The sequence below is a fragment of the Dipodomys merriami genome, unplaced genomic scaffold (genome assembly GCF_024711535.1).
Source record: "Dipodomys merriami isolate MVZ:Mamm:240054 unplaced genomic scaffold, mDipMer1.0.p SCAF_1, whole genome shotgun sequence".
NCBI classification, from domain to species: domain Eukaryota; kingdom Metazoa; phylum Chordata; class Mammalia; order Rodentia; family Heteromyidae; genus Dipodomys; species Dipodomys merriami.
Window position 1 is genome coordinate 101987648 of NW_027202270.1, and position 26929 is coordinate 102014576.

The 26929-nt window shown below is 41.7% G+C and overlaps 1 protein-coding gene across 1 annotated transcript in view; it reads right to left on the minus strand.

The window, feature by feature from the left end:
* Positions 1-4186: 4186 nt before the first annotated feature.
* The window catches only part of Snx6 (sorting nexin 6), a 53478-nt gene continuing 30735 nt past the window's right edge, over positions 4187-26929 (minus strand). Inside the window, exons 7-14 of the mRNA XM_070026503.1 lie at positions 25754-25849; positions 23036-23141; positions 19873-19948; positions 15290-15329; positions 14314-14400; positions 11262-11421; positions 11099-11184; positions 4187-5768 (exon numbers count right to left, since the gene is read on the minus strand). Of these exons, the coding sequence (XP_069882604.1) occupies positions 5715-5768; positions 11099-11184; positions 11262-11421; positions 14314-14400; positions 15290-15329; positions 19873-19948; positions 23036-23141; positions 25754-25849 (705 nt within the window). The 3' untranslated portion in view covers positions 4187-5714. The remainder of the gene's footprint in view (positions 5769-11098; positions 11185-11261; positions 11422-14313; positions 14401-15289; positions 15330-19872; positions 19949-23035; positions 23142-25753; positions 25850-26929) is intronic.

Consider the following 26929-nt stretch of genomic DNA (forward strand, 5'->3'; position numbering starts at 1 on the left):
TCCCCGGAGCGACCTCCCCCGAGCTCCAGCTGCCCGGAACGCCGCGGGCCGAGGCTGGGCAGGGCCGGGCGGGGGCTGGGCAGGGCTAGGGAGCCCGGGCTCCGGCGAGGCGGCCCGGTCCGGGGGAAGCCCCGACCGCACCGCTGCTCGCAGCCACCGGGGAGGCTGCGCCCGTGGGTGCTGGTGACGGCCGCCGGGGTGGGGAAGTGCGGGGACCCCGTCGCCAAGGAGCCAAACGGGGTTGGGAGGCGGAGGCCAAATGGTAGTTTGCGCCCTGGGCACAAGCCAAGGGCTGGGCGGGAACCTCCGAGCTCAGGACTCGGGCGGTCCCGCAGGTGCCCAGCTCAGCGCCTTGTGGCCATGGAGTGGAGATGGCGCTCCGGGTCGCTGTGGACAGGACCTGGGACGGGCACTGGGGGACGGTGGAGGCGCAGGCTGCCATTCCTGGTAATGGCACAGAAAGGGTTCCTAATAGGCCTTGTGCTCGTGCCTCTCCTGGAAGAGTTCCCTGGGATGGCAGAGGAGAGACCCTCCTCAGAAGGGTCGCAGCAGGGACCACTAGCACGCAAGCTTGGTTTTCCTGGACGGTGTAGGAGAGGACAGTGGGAATCTGATCTTCAGTGACGATCGAGCCACAGGCACCAGCCATGCTTTGTTACTGTATATTTTATCTTTTGCCAGTCCTGGGGCTTGAACTCAGGGCATGGGCACTGTCCCCTTAGCTTCTGTGCTCAAGGCTAGCACTCTAGCACTGGAACCACAGCGCCACTTCCAGCCTTTTCTGTTTGTGTGGTCTTGAGGAATCGAACCCGCTTTATGCATGCCAGGCAAGCACTCTACCATTAAGCCACATTCCCAGCCCCCTTATCTCTAATTCTGAATTTCTATAACATCTGACCATATCAAGGTGGCCTTTGGTTTGCTTTTGTCAGTTATGGAGCTTGAACCCTGGTGTCTGGGCGCTGTCCCTCAGCTCCTCAGCTCATAGCAAGCTCCTCTACTTAAGCTACAGCGCAGCCACTTCTGCTTTTCTGGTGGTTAATTGGAGATAAGAGTCTCAGGGACGAGAGTGGCGCTGTGGCTCAAGCAGTAGAGCCCTAGCCTTGAGCTGAAGAACCCAGGGACAGCGCCCAAGCCCAGAGTTCAAGCCCCACGACCGACCAACCCCCCACCCCAAAACAAAAACAAAAACAATAGTATCAGGGACTCTACTGCCTGGGTTGGCTTTGAACGGTGATCCTCAGATCTCAGCCTTCTGTGTAGCTAGGATTACAGGCCTGAGCCACTGGTGCCTGGCTCCTATTCTGATTTTTCAGTTTATCAAGAATATAAGCTGAAGATACATTGTACTCAAAGTGACATGTTGAATTGTAAGCCCTTGTGTAACTGCTTAGAGATCATAAAAATAAAGCCCATGAGACTCTTATTTTCAATGAGCCAGCAAAAGCTGGAAGCAGAGCTGTAGCTGAAATGGTATAGCACTAACCTTGAACTCAAAACCTCAGGGACAGCGCCCAAGCCCTGAGTTCAAGCCTTATGTCTGACACATAAATAGAAAGATAATTTTTAAAAATACAAGCTAGAGCCAGGCACCTTGGCCTGTAGTCCTTGCTACTCAGGAGGCTGAGATCTGAGGACGGAAGTAGAAGCGAGCTGGGTCCTACCCATGAGGCTTCTATATTAGCTACCAAATACTGATGTGAAACTGGCTAAAGTGGTATAGTGCTAACCTTGAGCACAAAAATTCAAGGACTGAGTCCCAGGACTGTGCAAGTGGGTGCACACACAGCCACAGTAATTACATACCTGTAATCCTAGTTACTCAGGACACTTACTGAGAGCTGAGGATTATGGCTGGAGGCTGGAAGGCAGGAAAGTCTGTAAGACTCCAACCAACCACACCAAAAAAAAAAAAAAAAAAAAAGTGAAGCTACAGAGTGCTAGCTTTGGGAAAAAAAGCTGAGACAATGTCCTGGTCCTAAATTCAACCTTCAGTACTGGCACGCGTGCGTACACACACACACATACATACATAAAAGTGACTCATGTATTTGATTATCTATTTTATTTTGGGGAGTGGTACTGCAGTTTGCACTCAATATTTCTTTTCTATAGTTGGTCACAGGTCAGCTTGACTCTCAGATCCTATAGGACTGCATCTACTCTACTAGTTAGACTCTGCTTTTTGTCCATTGTGGGGCTTGAACTCTGGCTCTTTGCGCTGTCCCTCAGCTCTTCAGCTCAAGATGAGTGCTCACCACTTGAGCCACAGAGCCATTTCTGGTTTTCTGTTGGTTTGTTGGAGATGAGTCTCACAGACTTTCCTGCCCAGCCTGGTTTTGAAATGCAGTCCTCAGATTTCAGCCCTCCTGAGTAGCTAGGATTACAGGCATGAGCCACTGGCGCCCAGCAAGACTCTTGCTTTTTGTCCAGAGAAGCAACATGCCTAGAAAAAGAGTTATTTTCTGGACTACACAACAGTTCTGACCAAGTAGACACAAGTCTCCAGGGTGGACATGTCTAGGCAAATAAAAAGTCAACCCTAATTGGAAGAGGCCTCCTTCTAGTAGGAAAACTGGTACCCTATAGCTATAACTAGGCCATAGAGGTTACACCTTAGTTAATAGTTCAGAGAAAAGTATGCCTGATGATAAACCTAAACAAGTACCACTTTGATATGCTGGGAGAGAATGAATTAGTACTGCCGGTTTCAGTCTATATGTGTTATAGCCTACAGAAAAAAAATATTATATATATATAACATATATACTTATATGTTATATATATGTATTTTTTAAGCTAGTAGAGGATAGGGAGAATTCTGATCTCTACCCATAAACAAAGTAAGACATAGGATTTTACTCATTTTAAATCCTTGAATCTTTCCCCATTCTCCTACAGCAGCTTATCCAAGACTGGGATGAAAACTCTGCATCTGATACCTTTGGCTCATTGGCTAGCACTCTACCCATACCTTCAATCCCAAACCAATTTTCATGTCTCCTCTTTTGTCATTGTATTTCTGCATTTTAGCCTACTTCAGGCAAATCAGTTTGATTTGCTCAACTTTTTTTTTGTCAGTCATGGGGCTGAACTCTGGACCTGGGTACTGTTGCTCAGCTCTTCAGCTAGTGCTCTACCACTTGAGCCACAGTGCCACCTCCAGCCTGTTCTGGTTGTGTGAGCCACAGCGCCACCTCTGGCCTTTTCTGGTTATGTGGTGCTGAGGAACTGAACCCAGGGCCTCACGCATGCAAGGCAAGCACTCTACCATTGAGCCACCTTCTCAGCCCTCAACTTCTATTTTATTAAGACATTAAGTCTCATCTGGCTTTTCTGCTTCACTGGTCCAAGCCAATTCACTTGCTTGTAATTTTACCTCCAGCCTCCTTCCTATTCACTGCACACACCTTGCCTCCTACACTCCCAGGCCTTTCCCAATGTCTCTTCCTGTCACCTGGCCATAAACCATCTCCTGCAGGAAGCCCTCCTCCAAGTAAGCTCTGAGTGAACCATCTTTGAATTATCAAAATATATGCAGTAAGTGCCTTCTCATCTTTTTGTTTCCCAGATGTCATGAATGCATTTCAGTAGTAAATCCAGGACTGACTAGTTTTCTCAGGAAATAAATGTTGTTTTGGAGAAACAAACAAAAAACCTTTTTCTCAATAAAGTGATATGCTTTTGGCTGGTAGTAGAGTTTGAACTCAGGGCCTCATGTTGAACCAGCTTGCTTGCACAGCTAGCTGATCTTCTACCACTTAAGGCATACTTACAAACTTGCCAGTTATTTTGGAGATGGGAATCTTAGGGACTTTTCTGCCCAGGATTGCAGCAAAACACAATCTTCAGAATCTCAGCCTTCCCAGTAGCTAGGATTCATTGTGAGTTAGTTGATTGCCGGTGCCTGGCAATACACATATTTTACTTCATATGCAGATTTTGTTAGTGGAAAGGCCTTACCTACTATGTGATCAACCCATCAACTCCCCACACAAACACACAAACTGCTAGTCTACCTCTATCTCCATAACGAACTTGCTGAAGATATAAACCACGAACAACAGGAAACTTTCCCAAAAGAATTCTGTGCTTTGTTAAGTACAGAATAGCCAATGGATAAGTGAAGTATGTAGCTTTTGGATCTGTATTTGCCACCGCTTATCACTTACACATAATATTCACATTTCCAAAGCATGGTACCAACATTTATTAATCCTCACAACACCCCTGTGAGGTAGGTCAACATGTCCTTTGTAGTAGAGAACTGAGGCAGAAGTCAAGTGAATCTGCCCAAACCTGCTAGAGGCTATAAGGGCAGCTGCTGAAGGGCTGGACCTGAATCCAAAAGCTTAGGCTCTTGGTCCTGTTCACACACTAGTGGACGTTGCATGGGTGTATTCTGACCAGTGAAGGTTACATGAAGGACAGAACACACAAATCGCTCAGACAACAACAGAAAAACCAACAGTTCAAATGGCATTGGAAACATGTGAGTTAGAGACATTAACCAGCACATGAGTGAGGCAAGAGCACATGCTGAGAAAGGCTGGAATAGTCCTGACAGGTTATCACACAGACCAGGCCTTCTTCAGAACAGGGTGAGAAAATGTAAACAAACTAGAAACCCATCCAAGGGGTGATCAGTCCAAATCCCTGTGGTTTCTACAAAGGAGGAAAGCTAGAAAAAGACAGTGGAAAAAGTCCAAGCACTCACTCAGTTTCACTTTCAACAAGGAATGACAGTTATGTTCATCCACATTAAGAAAGGCCAATAATATTTGTAGTATAGCTAATGGCAATTAGCATTCCATTTGCATACAAACTTTCATCCCAAATATTCTTTTTTTCCACACAGACAAGAGCTATTCCTTTTAACAGACCTCTCCCTCTGTCCAATTCCACTTCCATGAACTGCACACAGAGAAACACCTCACTCTTCTGTAAAGGGTTGTTGGACTTGGTTCAATATTCAATTTTAAAAGAAATTAAGAAAAACAAAGACCTGCACTATAAAGCATAACAATGGAGTAGATTTATTACAGCTACTCCAAAATTTAGAGTGATAAAATGACCACAGAGTTTAAAACTATCGCTGGTTATGTTACAATAGTTGGTTTAGTCTACAAGTTTAAGGCAAACATACTAATGCATTTGCTTTTCTTTATGAATCATACTTAGAAAGATTACAGAAAGTCTGGCCCCAAACTTCAATGTTGATTAATTAAAAGTAAGTCTGATTAAGATGCTTTACAAGGATACATAAAAGAACTAGTTGTATGTATTTTTTAACAACAAAATAAAAAAAATTCAAGAAAGGCAATCTTTATCTTGTTTGAACAATGTATTCTGAAAAGGTTAAATTTCAAAGATTACTCTTAAAAGTAAATGAGATTGGCAGCCATAAGGATTACTATTTATAAAATAAACACAGTTAGAGGCTACTAAAAAGACTGAACTTTGGGCTTCTGAGCAGGACAAGTGCGCGATGGCCAACCACTGTCCAGAGGAGCACAGTGCAGCATCACACTCACAGCCCGCACTGCCTGTCACCGTGCTGCTCCACTGTTTCCCAGAAAAAGAAGAGTAGATACACTGTGTCAACTGGTTTGTTGCTGTTGTTTCCAGTGAGCATAAATGCTTTATGTCATTCAGAGAACAAAAGTAAGATCTGAAGGAAGGCAGCCCTTTTTAACAGGAAGGTGTAATATGGCTTATGTGTCTCCATTTAACACTGCCAGGCAATTCTGTAGCAACTGGAGGTTACCCTAAAAAGGTAGAAAAAAATGTTATCAATTTTGTTAAGTTCAAATAGGTTAGAAAAGCCTTACTGAAAATACATGGTGCGTGTTTTCTCTCATTTGCAGAAGCTAGATCTAAAATACACTGGGACATGATAAATTATACAGGACTCTAGGCATTCACCCACAGTGAGACCAAAGGATACTCTTAGGAGAACAGAAAGGCACAATACCTGTGTGCATCTAATCATAGAAAATAATACTTATCAAAATGAATTCTAGGAAATAGAGGCAAGAAGCTTTTTTCTTTGTTGTACTGTTTTCTTTTTGCCTAACTATAACCACTCTGTGTATCACCTTTATAATAATAAAAAAATTTAAAAATACATATAAATATACAATATAACCCAGGTGTGGGGGCATACTCCCTATTATCTCAGTATTAAGGAGGCAGAGGCAGAAGGCTTAAGAGTTTGAGGCTGGGCTAGGAATGTGGCTTAGTGGTAGAGTGCTTGTCTAGCATGAAGCCCTGGGTTCAATTCCTCAGTACCACATACACAGAAAAAACTAGGATTGGCGTTGTGGCTCAAGTGGTAGAGTGCTAGCCTTGAACAAAAGCAGCTCAGGGACAGTGCCTAGATCTAGAATTCAAGTCCCAGGTCTGGCAAAAAAAAAAAAAAAATGGAAAGAGAGAGAGAGAGAGTGAGAGAGTTTGAGGCCAGCCTAGGTTACATAGATCCTATCTCAAAAATCAGTACTTTGGGGCTGGGAAGGTGGCTCAGTGGTAGAGTGCTTGCCTTGCATGCATGAAGCCCTGGGTTCGAGTCCTCAGCACCACATAAGCAAAAAGAAAAAAGCCGGAAGTGGTGCTGTGGCTCAAGTGGTAGAGTGCTAGCCTTGAGCTGAAGAGCTGAGGGAGAGCGCCCAGGCCCAGAGTTCAGGCCCCACGACCGGACCCCCCCCCCCAAAAAAAAAAAGGCTAGAGGAAGAAGGAGGAGAATACAGTCATAATATTCAATGCATATCCTACAAAATTAAGAAAATTGAAGGAAGGGATGAGGTTGGGAGGCACTGAGCAGAATGACAAAAGGGATGATATCGATCAAGATGTCAAGATGTATTGTATGGCTGGGCGCCAGTGGCTCACGCCTGTAATCCAAGCTATTAAGGAGGCTAAGAAGCCGGGCGCTGGTGGCTCACGCCTGTAATCCTAGCTACTCAGGAGGCTGAGATCTGAGGATCACGGTTCAAAGCCAGCCCGGGCAGGAGAGACCGTGAGACTCCTATCTCCAATAAACCACCAGAAAACCGGAAGTGGCGCTGTAGCTCAAGTGGTAGAGCGCTCGCCTTGAGCTGAAGAGCTGAGGGACAGCGCCCAGGCCCAGAGTTCAAGCCCCACGACCGACAAAAAAAAAAAAAAAAAAAAAAGGAGGCTAAGATATGAGGATCACAGTTCAAAGCCAGCCTAAGCAGTAAAGTCCATGAGACTTCTTTTTTTTTTTTTTTTTGGTGGGTCGTGGGGCTTGAACTCTGGGCTTGGCACTGTCCCTGTGCTCTCTAGTTCAAAGTGAGTGTTCTACCGCTTGAGCCACAGCACCACTTTGGGTTTTCTGGTGGTTTATTGGAGATAAGCGTCTCATGGCTTTTCCTGCCCATGCTGGCTTTGAACTGCCATCCTCAGATCTCAGGCTACTGAGTAGCTAGGATTACAGGCGTGAGCTACCATACCCAGCTTTGACGCTATGAATTTTTGTTTATTTACAGTCAGGCATAAGCCACTAGCAACCAGTAAGGATAACATTATTATAAACAAGTTTGCTGGGGAATGTGTGGCATGAAACATGTTTTCTGTTGTAATTAATTATCTGAGGGGTGAAGCTATAAAGAGGAATTAAACTGACTTTTGTTATTTTAGACCTGATTGCTCATTATGGGTTGTGCCAAAGACTTTTTTTTTTTTTTTTTTTTTGGGTCCGGTTGTGGGGCCTGAACTCTGGGCCTGGGCGCTGTCCCTCAGCTCTTCAGCTCAAGGCTAGCGCTCTACCACTTGAGCCACAGTGCCACTTCCGGCTTTTTTCTTTTTGCTTATGTGGTGCTGAGGAATCGAACCCAGGGCCTTGAGCATGCAAGGCAAGCGCTCTACCACTGAGCCACCTTCCCAGCCCTGTGCCAAAGACTTTTTGTTGTTTTTTTGGTCCAGGGCCTGGGGGCTGTCCTGAGCTTTTTTGCTCAAGGCTGGTGTTCTACCACTTAAGCCATAACTCCACTTCCAGCCTTTTGTTTTTTATGGTTAACTGGAGATGAGAGTCTCATGGATTTTCTAGTCCAGGCTTGCTTTGACTACAATCCTCAGATCTCAGCCTTCTGAGTAGCCAGATCTGGCTTGTACCAAACCATAATGAGTTTTTACTTCTAGTAAATTTAAGAGTATAAGTGCTAACCATATATAACTTATAGTTTTGTTTGGTTTTGTATTTTATTTCTTTTGAGACAGGGTATTACTCTGGTCTGTAGACTACAATGGTCTTGAACACAAAATATTCCTTTCTCTGTCTCTAAGAGTTTAATTTCCTTAATACTTAGTTTGGAGAAATTTGAATTCATTTTTAGTCTTGACTAAAGACAGTAAATGTTAAATTGGTTATTATTTTTTGTACTTTTGACATATATGTACATGTACACACACATATACATTGTGCCAGTACTAGGGCTTGAATTCAGACCCTCACACTTCACTCTCACAACTGGTGTTCTACCACTTAAGCCATAATTCCAGTTCTAGCTTTTTGCTGGCTAACTGGAGATAAAAATTTCTTAGGTCTATTTGCCTGTGTTGGCTTTGAACCCTCATATCTCAGCCACCTGAGTAGCTAGGATTATAGGCCTGAGGTAAATTTTTTGTTAAATGATACTTTCTTTTTTTTTTTTTTTTTTTTTTTTTGCAGTACTGGAGTTAGAACTTAGAGCTTTGCGGGCTTGTAAGGCACTCATCACTTCGGTCAATCCCCTAGCCCTAAAATGTCTTATTTTACTTTATCTTATGTTTTTGCAATTTATTTATTCTTGGTTTGGTTGGGTCTTGCCTGAGCACTGCCCCTGAAATTGTTTTGGTCAAGGCTAGCACTTTACTACTTTAAGTCACAGCTCTAATACCAGTTTTCTGGTAAACTGGTAGTAAAAGTCTCACAGACTTTCCAGCCCCGGATGGCATGGCACTGTGATCCTCAGAACTCAGTATCCTGAGTAGCTAGGATTATAGGGTGTGCGTCATGGGCACCAAGCTAAAAAAAGATTTTAATTAGCATATTTAAGTTGTGCAAGGGAGGTTTCATTGTGACATTTCCATACATGTATAAAATTTACCCCACCAACCTCTCCCATTCTTTATTATTATTATTGTGTGTGTTGGATTTGGGTGGAGCTTGAATCCAGGGCCTGAACATCCTATCCCTGAGCTCTTCTTGCTCAAGGCTAGCACTCTACCACTAGAGCTATTTCTACATTTGACTTCTTTGATGCTTAATTGGAGATAAGAATCTCAGGAACTTTTTAGCCTGGGCTGGCTTTGAATCAGATCTCACCCTCCTGAAGAACTAGGATTACAGGTTGAGCCATTGGTGCCCAGCATCCTCTCCCATTTTTTTTTTTTTTTGTCCATCATGGGGCTTGAACTCTGGGCTTGGGCACTGTCCCTCAGCTCTTCAGCTCAAGGCAAGTGCTCTACCACTTGAGCCACAGCGCCACTTCCAGTTTTCTGGTGGTTAATTGGAGAAACAACAACAACAACGAGAGAGTCTCAGTGACTTTTCTGCCTTGGCTGGCTTTCAACTACAATCCTTAGACCTCAGCTTCCTGAGTAGATAGGGTTAGAGGCTCTTGGCTTTAAGATGAAATTTTAAATGATTTTTTTTTTTTAATTTTTCTCTTTAAAGACAAGGTCTCACTATATAGCTCAGACAGACCTCAAACTCAAGATTCTCTAGTGTGGTCTGGGTGTTGGTGGTTTACACCAGTAATCTTAGCTACTCAGGAGGCTGAGATCTGAGGTTCCAAGGTTCAAAGTCAGCCCAGGCTGGAAAGTCCATGACACTCTTATTTCCAATAAACGATAAAAAAAAAAAAAGCTGGAAGTGAATCTGTGGCTCATCTGTCAGAGCACCAAAAAACAAACCAACAAAAGATCCTCTTGGGGGAGGGGGGAGGCTGGGAAGGGATGTGAAGGGTAAACAAAGGAGGAGGCTGCAATGCTTGGTAAGAAATGTACGCATTATCCTGCCCATGTAATTGTAACTCCTCTGTACAGTATGTTCACAAATAAAATTAAATTAAATAAATAAAAAAAAGATCCTCTTGCCTCAGTCTCTCAGTACTGAGATTATGATGATTAAGGAAAAAAAATTAGTAAAAAATATTTGCTTTATTTTTGTGGTGATAGGGACTAATGATACTGGCTTTTCCATTAGACACTAAATTCTTTCAGTTATTACCACTAGAGACATTAGGGATTACACTATGGATATTACCCTTGCTTAAATAATCTTTAAAAAAATCTTCCTTAAACTAGGTGCTAGTAACTCATGGCTATAATCCTAGCTACTCATGAGACTGAGATCTGAGGAATTTGGTTATAGCTAGCTTAGGCAGAAAAGTCCATGAGACTCTTACTTCCAATTAACCACCAAAAGGCCAGGAAGTGAAGGTATGGCTCAAGCAGTAGACAGCTTTCCTTGAACAAAAAGTCAAGGGAAAGCACAAGGTCCTGAGTTCAAGCCCCCATACTGGCGCAAAAAAATTAATTAAAAATAGAACATTTCTCAACTAAAATTACCGTAAGGCTTACTGTACAGATCATAGAGAGAGGCCTTTGTTTATTAAAACCAACCATTTTGAAGCAGTGAAATAATGTAACTCCCAAATGAGAATAATTCTGTTGGGTGGGGACTGTGGCTGAGTGTAAAGTGGCTGCCTAGCATGCATGAGGGCCCTGAGTTCAATCCCTAGTACCTCAATAGCCCTGCCAAAGGCACACTGTCACTGAAGGATTATTATCCATTTCATAACCTGACCTAATTTTTGAAAATCTGTTTTTCTTTTTTTTTTTTGTCAGTTGTGGAGCTTGAACTCTGGGCCTGGGCACTGTCCCTCAGCTCTTCAGCTCAAGGCTAGCTCTCTACCACTTGACCCATAGCACCACTTCCAGTCTTTTCTGCTTATGTGATGCTGAGGAATCAAACCCAGGGCCTCATGCATGTGAGGCAAGCACTCTACCACTGAGCCACCTTCCCAGCCTGAAAATCTGTTTTTCTTCTTATTTTTTGTAATATATGTCACAAACTATTGAGTTTTCAATACAATACCTTTGCATGCTTCAGTTCTAATTCTGCAAGTTCCACTAAATTTTTTCTGAATGCTGCAACTCTTCTTGTCTTAAAATCTATAAGTTCTGTGAATAATAACAAACAAATTAGAGCTGTTTTATATAATCATGAAACATGTTTAAAGGATAACATATAACAGTACCTTGTTTTGCAGATTCAGATATTTTTTCAAACTTCTGACAACATAATTGTTGAGAAGTTTCAGCCTGCAGAACGTCTTTATTCTTGGCTCTTGCCTTATCCAGTGCTTTATTAGCATTTTCATAATCCACTAAAGACCTAGACCGTCTATAGAGGAGGTCCTGTAACACAGAAAGTTTCACAATACAAATTGCATGTTTCTACCTCCACAACCACCAGCAAGCATCAGGGGTAACACACAGTGAATACTACATTCTAGTTAGTAGATTTTTCTTTTTTTCTTTTATTTCTGAAAACTGAACCCAAGGCTTTGAGCTGTCCCATTAAGCTGTAAACTTTTTTACTTTTTTGGCAGCACTGAGGTTTGAACTCAGGGCTTTGCACTTGCTAGACAGGCACTGTTTACTTGAGCACAGTACTTTTTGCTTTCATTTTTTTTTTTCAGATCTTTTTGCCCAAGACCAACCTCAGACATTGTTCCTTCTATCTCTGCCTCCTGACTAGCTACCACTAGAGACATGTGCCACCACATTTCACTTTTCTTTCTTTTTGGTCAGTCATGGGGCTTGAACTCTGGGCCTGAGCGCTGTCCCTCAGCTCTTCAGCTCAAGGCGGCTCTACCACTTGAGCTACAGCGCCACTTCCGGTTTTCTGGTGGTTTATTGGAGATAGGAGTCTCACGGTCTCTCCTGCCCAGGCTGGCTTTGAACCGCGATCCTCAGATCTCAGCCTCCTGAGTAGGTAGGATTACAGGCGTGAGCCACCAGCGCCCGGCTAAAAGTTTTTAATATCATTTATGTTACATGTCTCAAAGTCAAATACTGCAGATATGAACCTACCAAAAGATTACTAAATATAAAGACTTTAAGTTTCTGATAAAAGAAATTAATGATTTAGCAAATAGATATCTTCCACATTAATGGATAGGAAGATATAATTCAACCCAGGGCCTTGCACATGCTAGGATAGTACCCTCTCATTTATCATGCCTCAGGTCTTCTTGCTTTTTTTTTGGCAGTCCTGGGAAACTCAGGACCTGGACACTGTCCCCGAAGCTTCAGCCACTTGAGCCACAGCACTACTTCTGGCTTTTTCTGTTCATGTGGTACTAAGGAATCAAACCCAGGGCTTCATGAATGCCAGGTAAGCACTCTACCACCAAACCACATTCCCAGCCCAGTCTTCTTGCTTTTAGTTTGTTTTTTAGAAAGAGTCTCAAGCTAACTTTGCCCAAGCCCAATTCAAAATCTCAGTTCTTTCCAATTTGATTTATAGACTCAATGTAATCCTAATCAGAATCCCAGTAAGTTATTTTGTGGCTACCAACAAACTGGCTCTAAACTTTAAGTAGAAAGATTAGTGGAAGAATGAATTTGGAAGACCGTTACACTCCAACTTTTTTTTTTGTTGTTGGTCATGGGGTTTGAACTTGGCCTGGGCGCTAAGCTCTTTAGCTCAAGGCAAGTGCTCTACCACTTGGGCCACAATGCCACTTCAATTATTCTGGTGGTTTATTGGAGGTTAAGAGTCTTATGGACTTTCCTGCCTGGGCTGGCTTTGAACTGCTATCCTCAGAGCTCAGCCTCCTGAGTAGTTAGGATTACAGGCATGAGCCACCAGTGCCTGGCCCACAATCCAACTTAATTTTAAGACTTACTTTAAAAAGCAACAGTAGTTCAGACAGCTTGGTATCAATATTAATGGACATAATAAAAAGCCCAGAAATGGACTTATACAAATACAGCCAATTGGTGTTTCACAAAGGAGCGAAGGCAGTACAATAGAACAAAGATAGTTCTGGAATATAAATCCGCATGCTAAAATAGACATAACAATTGAATCTACCTTTCACAAAAATTAATCAAAACTGGAATATAAGCCTATATGTAAAAGGCAAAATAGACGTTTTTGTTGTTGGCTGTGAGGTTTGAATTGAGGGCCTGAGTGCTGTCCGTGAGCTTTTGTTTTTGGCTCAAGGCTAGCACTCTACCACTCTGAGCTACAGCTCACTTCCCAGTTTTCTGGTGGTTAATTAGATATAACAATCTCATAGACTTTTCTGCTCCAGCTGGCTTCAAACTTCCATCCTCAGATCTCAGCCTCCTGAGTAGCTAGAATTACAGGCATGGGCCACAGGCATCCAACCAAAACAGATTTTTTTTTTTTTTTTGCCAGTGCTGGTGCTTGAATTCAGGGCCTGGGCATGGTCCCTGAGCTTCTTTTGCTCAAGGCTAGCACTCTACCACTTGAGCCACAACATCAATCCTTTTTCTGTGTATGTGGTACTGAGGAACTGAACCCAGGACTTCATGCATGCAAGGCAAGCACTATACCACTAAGCCACATTCCCAGCCCCAAAACAGACTTCTTTATAACTAAAAACTTCTAGTCTAAGGGCATAGCTCCCTGGTAGAATTTACACTTTTCTAAGTTCAATCTCTAGCACCCAAGATAAAAAAAAAAAAAATAAAGCTTTTTCTGCTAAAGACACTGTTAAGGAGACAACTCACAGAGTGGGGGAAAATATTTATAAGATACAAAAATAGGGGCTGGGGAAGGTGGCTCAGTGGTAGAGCGCTTGCCTTGCATGCCTGAGGACCTGGGTTCCATTCCTCAGCACCATATAAGAAAAAAGAAAAAAGCTGGAACTGGCGCTGTGGCTCAAGTGGTAGAGCGCTAGCCTTGATCTGAAGAGCTGAGGGACAGCGTGCAGGCCCAGAGTTCAGACCCCACTACCAGACCGGGAAAAAAAAATTCTAGATATGCTGTATTGGAGGTTTATAGAGCACACTTTTGTGTGGGGTTCCCTAATCTACAATTTCTAAAAGAAGGGAAAAAACCGCACTTTTCAATATAATTTGTTTTATTTTTTGAGATTGGGTCTTGTTACGTTGCTGGGCTAGAGTCAAACGCAAAATTGTCCTGCCTCAGCCTCCTGAATTATAGGATTATAGGCATGAACCACCATGTATGGCTTGAAAATTAAATTTAACTCCTAGGTAAGACATTCCTTAAAAAATCAGTCCAAATAGTTCTATGAACAATGAAGTTACCTTAGCTGCTTGAGATTCTCTTAAGTAATATTTTAAGAGATCAGAAAGTTTGAGGTCCTCATCAGCAGATACTCGTGCTTCTATTTTCTAAAAAAAGGGGAGAAAGCTGAGTATTAAATCAGCAGTTATATTATAGTTTGAATAGCTTTTTCTTTCTTTTCTTTTTTTTTTTTTGCTGCTGCTGGGGCTTGAACTTAGGGTCTGGGCACTGTCCCTGAGCTTCTTTGCTCAAGGCTGGTGCTCTTCCACTTGAGCCAAAGCTCCACTTCTGGTATTTTGCTGGATAATTAGAGATAAAGAGTCTCACAGGCTTTAAAAGCCATCTTTGAACCACAATCCTCAGATGTTAGCCTTCTGAGTGGCTAGGATTATAGGAGTGAGCAACCAGCAGCTAGCATGTTGAATGGGTTTGTTTGCTTTTTTTCACCAGTCCTGGGGTTTGAACTCAGTCCTGAGCATTGTCCCTTACCTTCTTTTGCTCATGGCTAGTATTCTCCCACCACTTGAGCCACAGAGCTTCTTCCAGCTTTTTCTGTGTATGTAGTTCTGAGGACTTGAACCCAGGGCTTCTTGCATGCTAGGTAAGCACTCTACCACTAAGCCACATTCCCAGCCCATGGTGAATGTTTTTCAACCAAGAATATGAATCTTTGCACAGTCTACCACTTAAGTTACACCTCCCAGCGCTGGACCAGTCCTGGGGCTTAAACTCAGAGCCTGGGCACTGTCCCTGAACTTCTTTTGCTCAAGGCTAGCTAGCACTCTACCACTTGAGCCACAGCGCCACTTCCAGCTTTTTCTGTGTATGTAGTTCTGAGGACTTGAACCCAGGGCTTCTTGCATGCAAGGCAAGCACTCTACTACTAAGTCACTTTCCCAGCCACCAGCCCTCCTTTTCACATGGTAAGTGTAAAATATACTATTATTAACTATAAATACAACGTTATACACCATATTGCTAGATTTAAGTACTTACTCTTGTTTTATCAAATAGTTCTGAAACTTTAAGGAAAAACCTGGAAGGTAAAAATATTTTCATTAGAAACTATATTTAAAGTTTTGATTTTAACTATTCAGTGAATACGCTTCTCAAGCCATATTAATAATGGAAATCCTTGTTTCGTTACATAAAAAAAAACATTCAATGGTTTTTATTAATGAAAGACTTCATTTAGTTCAACAAAGATCTCTGTATACTTACAACCACAAAACAGATTACCTGAAATCTTTCACAGATTCGCTCTGATTTATATTGACTGACATTTTAAGCTAAGCATTAAACTTAAAAAGTCAATTTCGGCTGGGCATTAGAGGTTCACACCTATAATCGTAGCTACTCAGGAGGCTGAGATCTGAGGATCGCAGTTCAAAGCCAGCCCAGACAGTAAAGTCTGAGAGACTCCAATTAGCCACCAGAAAACCGAAAGTGGCACTGTGGCATAAGTGGTAGAGTGTTCACCTTGAGCTAAAGAGCTGAGGGACAGCGCTCCGGCCCAGAGTTCAAGCCTCATGACCAACAAAAAAAAGTCACTTTAATATTCTTCTTCCTTAATATATGACATATAGTCAGGAGCCGGTGGCTCATGCCTGTAATCTTTTCTACTCAGGAGGCTGAGATCTGGTATCTGAGGATTGCAGTTCGAAGCTAGCCCAGGCAGGAAAGTCTGAGACTCTTAACTTCAATTAACCACTAGAAAACCAGAAGTGGTGCTGTGGCTCAAAGTGGTAGAGCATCAGCCTTGAGCAAAAAAGTTCAAGGACAGCACCCAAACCTTGAGTTCAAGTCCCACGATCAACCAAAAAACCTCACATATATAATATATACTGAGTAAATCTTATAATTTTGAGGTTTTTTTTGTTTGGTCGGTCGTGGGGCTTAAACTTAGGCTGGGGCGCTATCCCTCAGCTCTTCAGCTCAAGGTGAGCGCTCTACCGCTTGAGCCACAGCACCACTTCCGGTTTTCTAGTGGTTCATTGGAAATAAGAGTTTCACAGACTTTCCTGCCCGGGTTGGCTTTGAACCATGATCCTCAGATCTCAGCCTCCTGAGTAGCTAGGATTACAGGCATGAGCCACCGGCGCCCGGCATAATTTTGAGTATTATTACAGAAACAGAGAGAATACACCGAAAGAGACAAAAGGCCATTCTAAAGGAAGTCCTTAGGGTTATTTGCTAGTTATTTTATGGTCATGAAGTTTATGAAGTGCTTGAAGTTTATGCAAGTTTATTTTCTTGTGATGCTTGGGATTTAAACCAGGCACACATGCCTACTAGGCAAAGCCTCTTCCACTGTGCTACATCCTCAGCCTTCATAGTTACTGCTTTAAACATTTCCAAATGTAGATGCTTTTGTTCTAGGAAACAACAAAAATGAATAATAATCTCAGTGTAATTTCTCAAGCTAATGCATCCTAGAATTCTTATAAAGTTTAAGTGGGAAAGATTATAAAATCAATGAAAGCTCTAAAATTAAAAAAACAAATAACCAATTCCTTTCTCAGAATTCACTTTGACCTTTTTTGTGAGGCCATACTGTGGGTTCAATTCACACACACACACACAAAAAAAAATCCTTGATACCAAACTGTTAAAAGACACTGCATAGGGCTGGGAAGGTGACTCAGTGGTTAAAGCGCTTGCCTTGCATGCCTGAGGCCCTGGGTTCGATTCCTCAGCACCACATAAGCAAAAAGAAAAAAGCCGGAAGTGGCGCTGTGGCTCAAGTGGTAGAGCGCTAGCTTTGAGCTGAAGAGCTGAGGGACAGTGCCCAGGCCTAGAGTTCAGGCCCCATGACCGGACCCCCAAAAAAAAAAAAAAAAGACACTGCATAAAACATATAGTTACAAATGACATTATAACTAGATAAAGGTAAATTATGTTAAAAGCAAAAGCAACTTAGTGAATTGTCTTATTGAAAAATAAACTTGCTTGATTGGATTTACTTTTGAAAACTTGGTAAAGTTAACTTCTTATCAGAGATAAAAATTAATTCTTTGGTAAGGTAGAATGTTAATTATTATAAGCTATGATACCTTGCTTTGCTCGAAAGCTTAGCTTTTGACAAGTTTTCCCACTTAAGAGCTATTTAAATCAGCACTGGTGGCTCATACCTATAATCGTACCTAGTGGAGAGAAGGCTGATATGTGAGAATCACAGTTTGAAGCGAGCCCAGGCAGCAAAGTATGTAAGACTCATCTCCAATTAACCACCAAAAAGCTGAAAGTGGAACTATAGCTCAAATGGTAGCGCGCTAGCTAGTCTTGAGCAAAAAATCTCAGGGAGAACACTCAGGTCCTGAGTTCAAGTCCCAGGACTGGCACAAAAAAAGAAAAAAACAAAAGTTGTTCAAAACACATTTGGATTGTTTTTTGGTTATGAATCAATTTTTTAAAATATAAAAGCAACTAAAAGCTAACTATAGTTAGATTAAAACTAGCATTAAGGACAATGCTTAAGCAATTTCCAGGATGCTTCTCTACTAGATTACCCTATGGTTACAACAGGATGCAGTGAGTTATAAAATCTAGAGGAGTAACTTCTTTCAAAAGTAAAAACAAAGCAGCAGGCCACTTCGGAGGCTAAAATCAAGAGAATTACGTGTACCATTTTCTGCTTGAGCAGAAAAGTCCGAAAGATTCCACCTCAAGGGAAAAAGCTGGATGTGGTAGCTTGAGCCTGTTAACCTATTTAGGGTGAAAAACAGGAGGATCTTGGTCCAGATGCAAGCCCAAGAAGGAATATCTTACCTCAAAAATAACTAGTGCAAAAAAAGGCTAGAGGCCTGGATCAGCTGTAGAACACCTGTCTTGAATGTATAAGGCCCTGAATTCAACGTCTATACTAACAACAACAAAAAATTAAAACCTGACATCAAATTTTGCTTTAAAAAATCAATTTGAGCTGGGCATGGGTGGCTCAGCCCTGTAATGCTAGCTACTCAGGAGGCTGAGATCTGAGAATCATGATTCAAAGCCAGCCTGGGCAGGAAAGTCCATGAGACACTCTTATCTCCAATTAACCACCAGAAAACTGGAAGTGGCTCTGTGGCTCAAGTGGTAGTGCTCATCTTGAGCTGAAGAGCTCAGGAACAGCGCCCAGGCTCAGAGCTCAAGCCCCATGACTGACTGACAGACAGACAGACACACAAACACAAAGTAAATTTGATAGACATGGTGGTGTACCTATAATCCTAGCTCCTAGAAGTCTGAGGCAGTATGATTTCAAGTTCAAGACCAGGCTGAGGTACAAAGCAAGACAATCATCAAAAAAAAAAAGAAACAACAAAAAGAACGTTGGGTATTTGTGGCTGACGTCTGCAATCCTAGCTATTCAGGAGACTGAGGATTACAGTTCGAAGCCAGCCTGAACAGGAAAGACCAAGAGACATTCTTATCTCCAATTAACTAACCCAGGAAAGGAAAGAGGAAAAAGGAAAGGAAAGGAAGAAAACAAACCAGAAGTGGAGCTGTGGCTCAAGTGGTAGAGTGCTAGCCTGGAGAGAAAAAGAGAAAAAGCTCCCAGGCCTTGAGTTCAAGCTTTAGGACTGGAACACACAGACACACAGACAGATACACAGACAGACAGACAGACAGACAGACAGACGGACACACACACACACACACACACACACACACACACACACACACACACACACACACACACACACACACACACACACACACACAAACACACCATAATATTCCACTTCCTGATGTACTGCTGGTATTAGAGATATGTACCACTCCACTCCGCCCTACCCCCCCAAAAGTTTTTATTTATGATAAACTAGACAACACTCTGATGCAAATTCTCATATATTGTACATAAACTAGCCAGTTTTATCCAATAAAACATTGTAATTATTAAATTTACTGAAGCCCTGCCTTTTTGTTTGTTTGTTTGCCGGTCCTGGGTCTTGAACTCTGGGCCTGGGCACTGTTCTTGAGCTTTTTTGCTCAAGGCTGGCACTCTACCACTTGCGTCACAGTGCCACTTCCAGTTTTTTTTTTAAAGTAATTTATTGAGATAAGAGTCTCAGAGTTTCCTGCCCGGTCTGGCTCTGAATCATGATCTTCAGCTCTCAACCTCCTGAAGAGCTAGAATTATAAGCATGAATCACTGGAGACCAGCATACTAAAACCCATTTAAAACCAGTTAGTCAATATTTTGACAAAAATATTCCAAAATGCTTGCCTAAATTCTAAGTATTGTGTGTGCCTGGGATGGCAATAGAAGTATTTCTCTTCTTTATTTATAGTTAATGTTCTTAAGAAGAATCCTTACTGGCATCCAAGTGCTGTGGCTTATGTTTTCTAATCCTAGCTACTCAGAAGGCTGATCTGAGGATCATAGGATCAGGGTCTAAAGCTAGCCCAGGCAGCAAAGTCTGTGAGACTTTTATCTCCAATTAACCAGCAAAAAGTCAGAAGTGGAAGTTTGGCTCAAATGGTAGAGCATTAGCCTTGAGCAGAAAAAGCCAAGTGAGAGCACAAGGTCCTAAGTTTAAATCCCAGTACCGGTACAAAAAAAAAAATAATAATAAAAGAAAAATCCTTACTTGCATATATCTGTAGAATCCTGAGTTCCTAAAGCATAGAGTGAAGAACCAATTCTATTGTAATCATCTGCAGCACCTAGGCAGAAAGTTTGAAGAATTCAATATATCTCTTCATTGATTTAAAAATTGTTAGCAAGCAATGTGTTTGTGTTTATAATACCCAAAGAATAGCAAAAGCAAATGACACAAACTATTGTAAAATAACATGATTGTTATAATAGACATGTAAAAATTACTTTGGAAACCAGATGCCAGTTTACACCTATAATCTTAGGAGCTGAGATCTGAGGATCATAGTTCAAAGCCAGTACAGGCAGAAAAGTCTATGAGAAAGTTCTATGGTTCATTTCTAATTAACCTCTAAAAAAAACAGAAGTGGAACTGTCATTCAAGTGGTAAAATGCCAGCTTTGAGCAAAAAACCTAATGAGCAACAGGTGCTGGTAGCTCAAGTCTATAATCCTGTAGCTACTCAGGAAGCTGATATCTGAAGATCACAGTTCAAAGCCAGCCCAAGCAGGAAAACCTGAAATTCTTTTTTTTTTTTTTTTGTGGGTCCGGTCGTGGGGCCTGAACTCTGGGCCTGGACACTGTCCCTCAGCTCTTCAGCTCAAGGCTAGTGCTCTACCATCTGAGGCACAGCGCCACTTCTGGCTTTTTTTCTTTTTGCTTATGTGGTGCTGGGGAATCAAACCCAGGGCCTCACACATGCAAGGCAAGCACTCTACCACTGAGCCACCTTCCCAGCCCCATAACCTCAGATTCTTTCTCCAATTAACCATCAGAAGACCAGAAGTGGCATTACAGCTTGAAGTGGTAGAATGCTAGCCTTGAGCAAGAGATCAAGGACAGCACCCAGGCCCTGAGTTCAAGCCCATGACTGACCAAAAAACAAAAAAAGCTAATGGACAGACAGCACCTAGGCCCTGAGTTCAAACTTCAGTACTAGCACAAAACAACAACAAAAAAGAAACACAGAACTAATAAATGAATGCAGTAAAGCTGCAGGATACAAGTCTAGCAATTTCCTAATAAGTTAAATATAGGGCTGGCAATGTGGCTTAGTGGGAGAGTGCTTGCCTAGCATGCATGAAACTCTGGGTTCGATTTCTCAGCTCCATATATACAGTAAAAAATTTGTGGACTTCTAGGGTAGAGATTTATTATAACCAATTTTTACTGCTTCATCAATTAGAAACCTACAGTAAAAGTCTTCTTTTTTTTTTAACTGAGAAGTAGTGGTAGGAAAAAAAATAGTGACTATTAGTTCAGTTTGGTGTTACTGCCCTGATTTATACATACTGAGGCACAACAGTCTATCCATTTTTTTTTTTACATTGTAAGTGCAAATATCAACATGGTAGAAAAAAGAAAAAGGATCATAGTATTTTTGGAAGTTCTTTTTCCCAGTATTGGAGTTCAAATTCAAGACTGTGTATCTGCCTGCTGTCTGGTGCTCTACTACTTGAGCTACATCTCCAGCCCAGCCTTTTCCAGGTTAATTAGAGATGGAGACTCACAGACTTTTCTGGTATTTTTGTACCGGGCTTAACCTCAGGGCCTAGAAGCTATATACCTTAGCTTTTTTTGCTTCAAGGTTAGAGCTCTACCACTTAAGCCACAGCTCCAATTTTACCACACACACACATATGTGCTGATTCTAGGGCTTGAATTCAGGGCCTGGGTGTTGTCCTTGAGCTTTTTGGCTCAAGGCTAGCACTCTACCACTTGAGCTACATCTCCACTTCTAGCTATTTTTGGGGTTAGGGAACAATGACAATTAAGTGGAGATAAGAGTATCATGGATTTTCCTGCCCGGGCTGGCTTTGAACTGTGATCCTCACATCTCAGCCTCCTGAGTAGCTAGGATTACAGCCGTGAGCTTCCAGGACCTGGCTCTTTTTCTTTAATTTTTTTTTTTTTGGTTAGGTCCAAGACCAGAACTTGAACTCAGTACCTGACGTTTTTGTTCAATGGCTAGCACTCTACTATCTAAGCCACACCTTCAACCTCAAAGGCCTGGCTATTTTTATTTTTATTTATTTTTGTCAGTCGTGGCTCTGAACTCAGTGCCTGGGTACTGTCCTTGAGCTTTTCTGCTCAAGGCTAGCACTCTACCACTTTAAGCCACAGGTCCACTTTCAGTTTTCTGGTGGTTAACTGGAATAGTTCTCATGGATATTCCAGCGTGGGCTGGCTTCAAATCAAGATCCTCAGATCTCAGCCTCCACAACAGCTACAGGAATGAGCCATTAGCACCTGGCAGCCTATTTTTAATAAAAAGTTTGATATCACAGATTCTCAATGAGTCTTTTTAAAAAAATTATTTGTATTTGAAAGACTTGTTTTGGGACAAGATCGTGCTGTGTAACTTAAGATGATCTCAAACCTACAATCCTGTCACTCAACCCCTTAATTGCTGGGATGACAGGCATGTCACCATACTTGGTAAAGACTCATTTTAAAAAGGCCTTGTGGGGGACTGTGTGCTGGTGATTCACACCTGTAATCCTAGCTACTCAGGAGGATAGCTCTTCAAAACCTGTCCAGACAGGAAAGTCCATGAGACTCTCATCTCCAATTAACCACCAGAAAACCAGAAGTGGCACTGTGGCTCAAGTGGTAGAGCACTCACTTTGAGCTGAAGAGCTCAGGGACAGTGCCCAGGCCCAGAGTTCAAGCCCCATGACCGACAAAAAATAAATAAATAAATAAACAAAACAAAAGGCTCTGTGGGGAAGCCAAGGCAGGAAGATCTTGAGTTTTAAAACCATTCTTCAATATATAGCCTATTAAAAAAAATACCCTTGGGTCTAGGTTTCATAGATCACAATTTGAGAACCACTGATCTAATATCAATAGCTAGTCAGAAGGCTGAAATCTGAGGATCATGGTTGAAAGCCAGTCCAGGCACCCCAGCAGGAAAGTCCATGAGACCCTTATCTCCAATAAACCACCAGAAAACCAGAAGTGGTGCTGTGGCTCAAGCAGTAGAGCACTCGCTTTGAGATGGAGAACTCAGGGACAGCTCCCAACCCCAGAGTTCAAACCCCATGACCAACAGAACAAAACAAAAAAAGACTTTTATAAATTGTAAATAATACATGTCAATCTCATAATTATTCCACTAAGAAATACAAACTTTAGCCACTGAAGAATCTTACTTTTGTGAGATCTTGTCATCCTATCAGATTTAGCAGATGCATCCTTAACACGATTATGATATTCTAAAAGAAATGTTCGTTCATGCTCAAAGAAATCATCTACATCCTATGGGATCAAAAGAAAATATGAGCTTTTCCATTTATTTGTTTTAGTACAGCATGCAAATCACTTTGTCACCATTATAAATATAAAAAGTTCATTAGGAAAACAGTGCAGCTTTCTACTAAAAATCAAGGTCTATATATGCTAAGTTCATCAACACAAAAACTTTATAGACATGACTTCTATCTATCAAGTAAGCAAGCAATAGATGGCTTTGGAACTAAAGGCAATTCATGTTCACACTATATCCTGAAATATCTCTACTTGCACTCTGCTTCTACAAACACATTACCAGAAGGAGTAATTATCAGTTTTGAGAAAAGCAAAAAAATAAAATAAAATAAAATAAAAATTCTGGTCTCTAGAAGTGAAAAAACTATTTTTCCTGGTCTAATATGCATTCTATGGGCACCATTGGAAGGCTGATAGGCAGACTTCTGACTGCTGTGGGGAACTTGGCCAAATTAGCTATCAAGAAGCAATGATATGATTAATCACTACCCTCAAATTTTTTAAAAATAAGGCTTTTTAAAAATAAGGCCATTTTGGGGCTGGGAAGGTGGCTCAGTGGTAGAGTACTTGCCTTGCATGCATGAGGCCCTGGGTTTGATTCCTCAGCACCACATAAGCAAAAAGAAAAAAGCAGGAAGTGGCACTGTGGTTCAAGTGGTAGAGTGCTAGCCTTGAGCTGTAGAGCTGAGGGACAGCGCCCAGGCCCAGAGTTCAGGCCCCACAACCGGATCCAAAAAGAAAAAAAGAAAAAAAAAAGGCCATTTTGGGCTGGAAGGTGGCTCAGTGGTAGAGTGCTTGCCTGGAATGCATGAGGCCCTGGGTTCGATTCATTCCTCAGCACCACATACGTAGAAAAAGCTGAAAGTGGCACTGTGGCTCAAGTGATAAGAATGCTAGCCTTGAGGTGAAGAGTTGAGGGACAATGCCCAGGCCCAGAGTTCAGGCCCCACAACTGACCCCAAAAAAAGACCGTTTTTTTATACATTAATTTTTTTTTTTTTTTGGTCCAGTTGTGGGGCCTGAACTCTGGGCCTGGGTGCTATCCCTCAGCAATTCAGCTCAAGGCTAGCACTCTACCACTTGAGCCACAGCGCCACTTCCGGCTTTTTTATTTTTGCTTATGTGGTGCTGAGGAATCGAACTCAGGACCTCATGCATGCAAGGCAAGCACTCTACCATTGAGCCACCTTCCAGCCTCTACATTAAATTTTTTTCATAGTAGTTTCTCCCTTTCTAAAGTGGTAATCAATCTTTGTTCTCATTTATAAAAGTCATAACCAACAGTAGTTTACATTTAATCACTAAGGAAAAACATCAAAATGGAAGCAGGTTGCCTCTTTCCTAGAGAGCACCCATAGCCTTTGCATTGTCAATGGAATCAAGAATCAAATGACTCTTTCTCTGGAAAGTCTAAGTAGAAATACAAAAATAGTATTATACAGTTAACTTTAATTGTAAACACATATACACATAAATAGTCAATAACAAAGCAGCATCATTAATCTTCATCATTAGTCTTCCTTACTATTGCCTGATAATGTAATATTCAACATTTTTCTCATATTTTACTGGTAAGAGTTTTCAGATAAATCCTTTTACCATTTTTAAAACATTAAGAAAAATGTATGTGTTATTTTAGTAGGTAAATAACTGTCTCATGCATTAGCTCATTTAATCTTTCCAGCTAGGTGGTATTAATCCCAATGTGAAAATGGAAAAGTTGAGATTCAGAGAAACTTTCCCCAAGATTACAGAGCTAGAAGAGATCATCAGACCTTAACTGAGGTCTTCTAACTCCAGATATGAACCTGAGCCCTTAACATTTGCAGGGCTAGGTTGAGAGCTAAAATAGAAATAGAGGTAGCTCCTCTTCTTGTCCCACTCTAAAGCTGTCTACCCAACACTCAGGACCTAGAGTGCATGTGGTTAGACATTTCATCCTTCACATTGTCCCTATCCTGCCTTTTCATCTACCCAGCATCCCATGGTCAGTTCCTAACTATCTACAGGAATGCAGTAAGGGAAGAGGTCCATGCCAGATGTGGAAGGAGGCTTGGGATTTGGACAGGGAAATATGGGGGTCTAGCTATCTGGAATAATCAGGTTTGGAAGGAAGAGGCTTAAGCTATAGATAGGAAAATTCCCTTAGACTGGAAACTTCTAATCTTTGGAGACAGAACCTAGATAAAAGAGAAATAGGAACAAGAAGGAACGTTTTCCAGGCCTTAGGGTTCTACTGTTCAAACTTTTCTTTTTTTTTTTTTTTTTTGGTCGGTCATGGGGCTTGAACTCTGGGCCTGGGCACTGTCCCTCAGCTCTTCAGCTCAAGGCGAGCGCTCTACCACTTGAGCTACAGCGCCACTTCCGGTTTTCTGGTGGTTTATTGGAGATAGGAGTCTCACGGTCTCTCCTGCCCGGGCTGGCTTTGAACCGCGATCCTCAGATCTCAGCCTCCTGAGTAGCTAGGATTACAGGCGTGAGCCACCAGCGCCCGGCCAAACTTTTCTTTTGGTTGATTTTAAATACCTGATATCTCAATCTATGACCTTTGTAAAGGTAAATTCTCAACTAATGACATTGTTAATAAAATTAAAAAATCCTACCTTTACACCTGAAACAATTACTCCATCTGCTGATTTAACCATGTTTTTAAAGAAATCCTCAAGTTTTTCTTTTTTGTTCTTTCCTCGCACACTCAGCTGAAAGAAAAGTAGTATGTTAGCTTTTCATTTTCTTGGAGGGGGAAGTGTGTTGGCAGTTCTGGAGCTTGAACTCAGGAACTACACTCTGTCCCTGAGGCAGTACTCTACCACTTGAACCACAGCTCTACTTCCAGCTGTTTTGGTGGGTAATTGGAGATAGGAGTCTCACAGACTTTCCTACCCAGGCTAGCTTTGAACTGTGATCTTTCAATCTCAACCTCCTGAGTAGCTAGGATTATAGGCAGGAATCATCAGTACCTTGTCTTTCTTTATTTTTGAAATGTAATTGTATTATGTAGCTCAAGCTGGTTTTGAACTTATGATTCTCCTATCTCAGCCTCCTGGGTGCTGTGATTTCTGGTCTTACAGGTATGCATCAACCACACCAGCTACTTTTAATTTCTTACAAAACTATCAATCTTTTCCAATGTACTTTTTCATTTACTACTCTATCTCTACAGAACTTTAGACTCTAAATAATTCTCACCACTAGTGCTGAACTTTTAGTTTCCTTTATCTTCCCACTCTACTCAGGAGTTGGGAACATAGTTAAGCATCAAGAGTACTTGTCTAGTATAAGTAAGATGCTGAGTTTAAGCACAACATAATATACATACAAACACATACAAACTACTCAAGATTAAATATCCAAGTTAAAAGGCACATGAAGGCCTATAATCCTAGACCTAGGGAGCTAGAAACAGGAGATTTTCAGTTCAAGGCTAGCCTGGACTACATAGGGAGACCCTGTCTCCAAAAAAAAAAAAAAAAGCCAAATGTGGTAAACTCGTTAGTAATCTTATCCCTACCCTCAAAGTAACTTATGGTGCAGAGGAAGATATGGAGATAAAAATGTTTGATTAAATACAGTACAATGAATATGACATTAGAAATATATATTTAGACTAGTAGAACATAAAGGAATTTAGTAGTCTTGGGGAAAAACAACAATAAAATTAGACCTTGCAATGTAGAAAGTAAATTCTTTCACTGGGTATAAAATAGATAGGACTTACTGACCACAGCAATAGTAAGAGAATAAAATATATAAAACTTATTGGTGCCTTCTTGGAGATA